This window comes from Phaethon lepturus, unplaced genomic scaffold (assembly GCF_000687285.1).
Source record: "Phaethon lepturus isolate BGI_N335 unplaced genomic scaffold, ASM68728v1 scaffold34291, whole genome shotgun sequence".
NCBI classification, from domain to species: domain Eukaryota; kingdom Metazoa; phylum Chordata; class Aves; order Phaethontiformes; family Phaethontidae; genus Phaethon; species Phaethon lepturus.
The window spans coordinates 1-1,777 of NW_010516127.1; the positions used below are offsets into that span (position 1 = coordinate 1).

General features: G+C 64.5%; 1 protein-coding gene across 1 annotated transcript; it reads right to left on the reverse strand.

Annotated features, from left to right (window-relative positions):
• Positions 1-152: 152 nt before the first annotated feature.
• Positions 153-1,702, reverse strand: LOC104627645 (serine/threonine-protein phosphatase PP1-alpha catalytic subunit; the record flags this gene model as incomplete). Its single annotated transcript, XM_010295973.1, has 4 exons — positions 1,546-1,702; positions 1,129-1,359; positions 530-634; positions 153-376 (listed from the first exon to the last, which is right to left on the reverse strand). Coding segments are annotated over exons 1-4 (717 nt in total), but the record flags the coding sequence as incomplete, so codon positions are not given.
• Between the last annotated feature and the right edge of the window lie 75 nt (positions 1,703-1,777).

Genomic DNA, 1,777 nt, shown 5'->3' on the forward strand with positions numbered 1-1,777 from the left:
ACCCAGGCAGGAAATACTATGAAATACTGCCCTTGAGGGGCAAATACTAGGGGTAGAAACCCCTGCCCCATACCCTATACCCACTGGGGACCCAAATCTGCCCCCTTCGGGGCGCAGCCGCCCACCCCCAGCAGTCGGGTGCCCAGCGGTACCTGGTGCGCCCGGCAGATGAGGTCCAGGTCATGCTTGTGCAGGAACTTCGCCACCACCTCCGCCCCGAAGGTGAAGGAGACGCCACGGTCGTTCTCGCCCCAGCCCTGCACGTCCTTGTCGGGGTCTGACCAGAGCAGGTCGCAGAGCAGGCCCTGATCCGGCACATCCGTGGGGCGCATGATCCGCCGGATCTGCTCCATCGACTGCAGGTCGGGAGAGAGCCCTGCCCAGAGCAGGGGAGCCGCGTCAGGCCCTGCCTCTTCGGCAACGGCCCTCGTCCCCCTGGGCACCCCCAAAACATCGGCACAGAGCGCCCATCCTCCCCTCCAGCCCCCGGTAGCTGCTTCCCCAAAGCCCCGGGCAGGACCATGCCCACCTCCGTGACAGCAGAAGATCTTCTCATCCACGATAGCGGCGATGGGCAAACAGTTGAAGCAGTCGGTGAACGTCTTCCAGAGCTTGATGTTGTACCGCCGCTTGCCTGCAAGGCAGCAGGATTGGGTGCCTAGTGCTGCCTCTTTGGGGGTACAGGGGCATGTGGGACCCCCACGGGCCACCCCACGTGGGTTTGTGCCCCCCAGGTGAAGCACAGGCAGCTGCCCAGAGGCCCACTGGCCCCGGCAGAGCTCCGGCTGCACGGGATCAATGCCACAGGGTGGCACTGCGTCACGCAGGGGGTGTCCTCGGGGTGCACGCTCGTAGAGGTGGTTGGCAGAGGAGGCACAGGGATCCAGGGTGGGTACGTGACACTCAGTGCAGAAGGTGCCGGGAGCACTGGGGTGGCACAGGTTGGTTGTGGGTGCAAGGATGGCATGGATGTGGCAGGGGGACATGGAGGTGGCAGGAGGTCTGCCCCTGGTCACAGCAGCCGTGGATGGGGTTGGTGCAGGACAGGGTGGGGATGACACTGGGTAAGGGGCGTGCAGGGATGGCAGAGGGGTCGTGGGGGAACATGGCCGCAGCCCACACACTCACACTCGTCGTAGAAGCCATAGATGCGGTTGATGCTGGCGCACTCATGGTTGCCGCGCAGCAGGAAGAAGTTCTCGGGGTACTTGATCTTGTAGGCGAGCAACAGGCAGATGGTCTCCAGCGACTGCTTGCCCCGGTCCACGTAGTCACCCAGGAACAGGTAGTTGCTCTCAGGAGGGAAGCCCCCGTACTCAAAGAGCCGCAGCAGGTCGTAGTACTGCCCGTGGATGTCACCTGTGGGGGCAACAGGGCATGCATGTGACCCCAGCTCCCCACAACCCCCCACACCATGCCCATTTACGTCCCTGGGGAAGCATGGGGCCATGCTGGGACCCCCAGCTGGCGCCTGTGCCCATCCTGGGGGCTCACCCAACCCATGCCCAGGGTGGCCATCCGGCACGGCACCCAACCAGCACTCACCGCAGATCTTGAGGGGTGCCTCCAGCTCCAGCAGGATGGGCTGGCTGAGGAAGATCTCCCGCGATTTGAGGCACAGCCCCCGGATCTCGTTCTCTGTCAGCTGGACGTTCTTCCCTGGCCGCGACCCTTGGACTGGCCCCACCAGAGAGACAGGCATCAGGAACCCCGCCAGCACCCCACACGCACCCCGTGCGCGGGCACCGAGGAACAGGCATCAGGGCTGTCACATGCT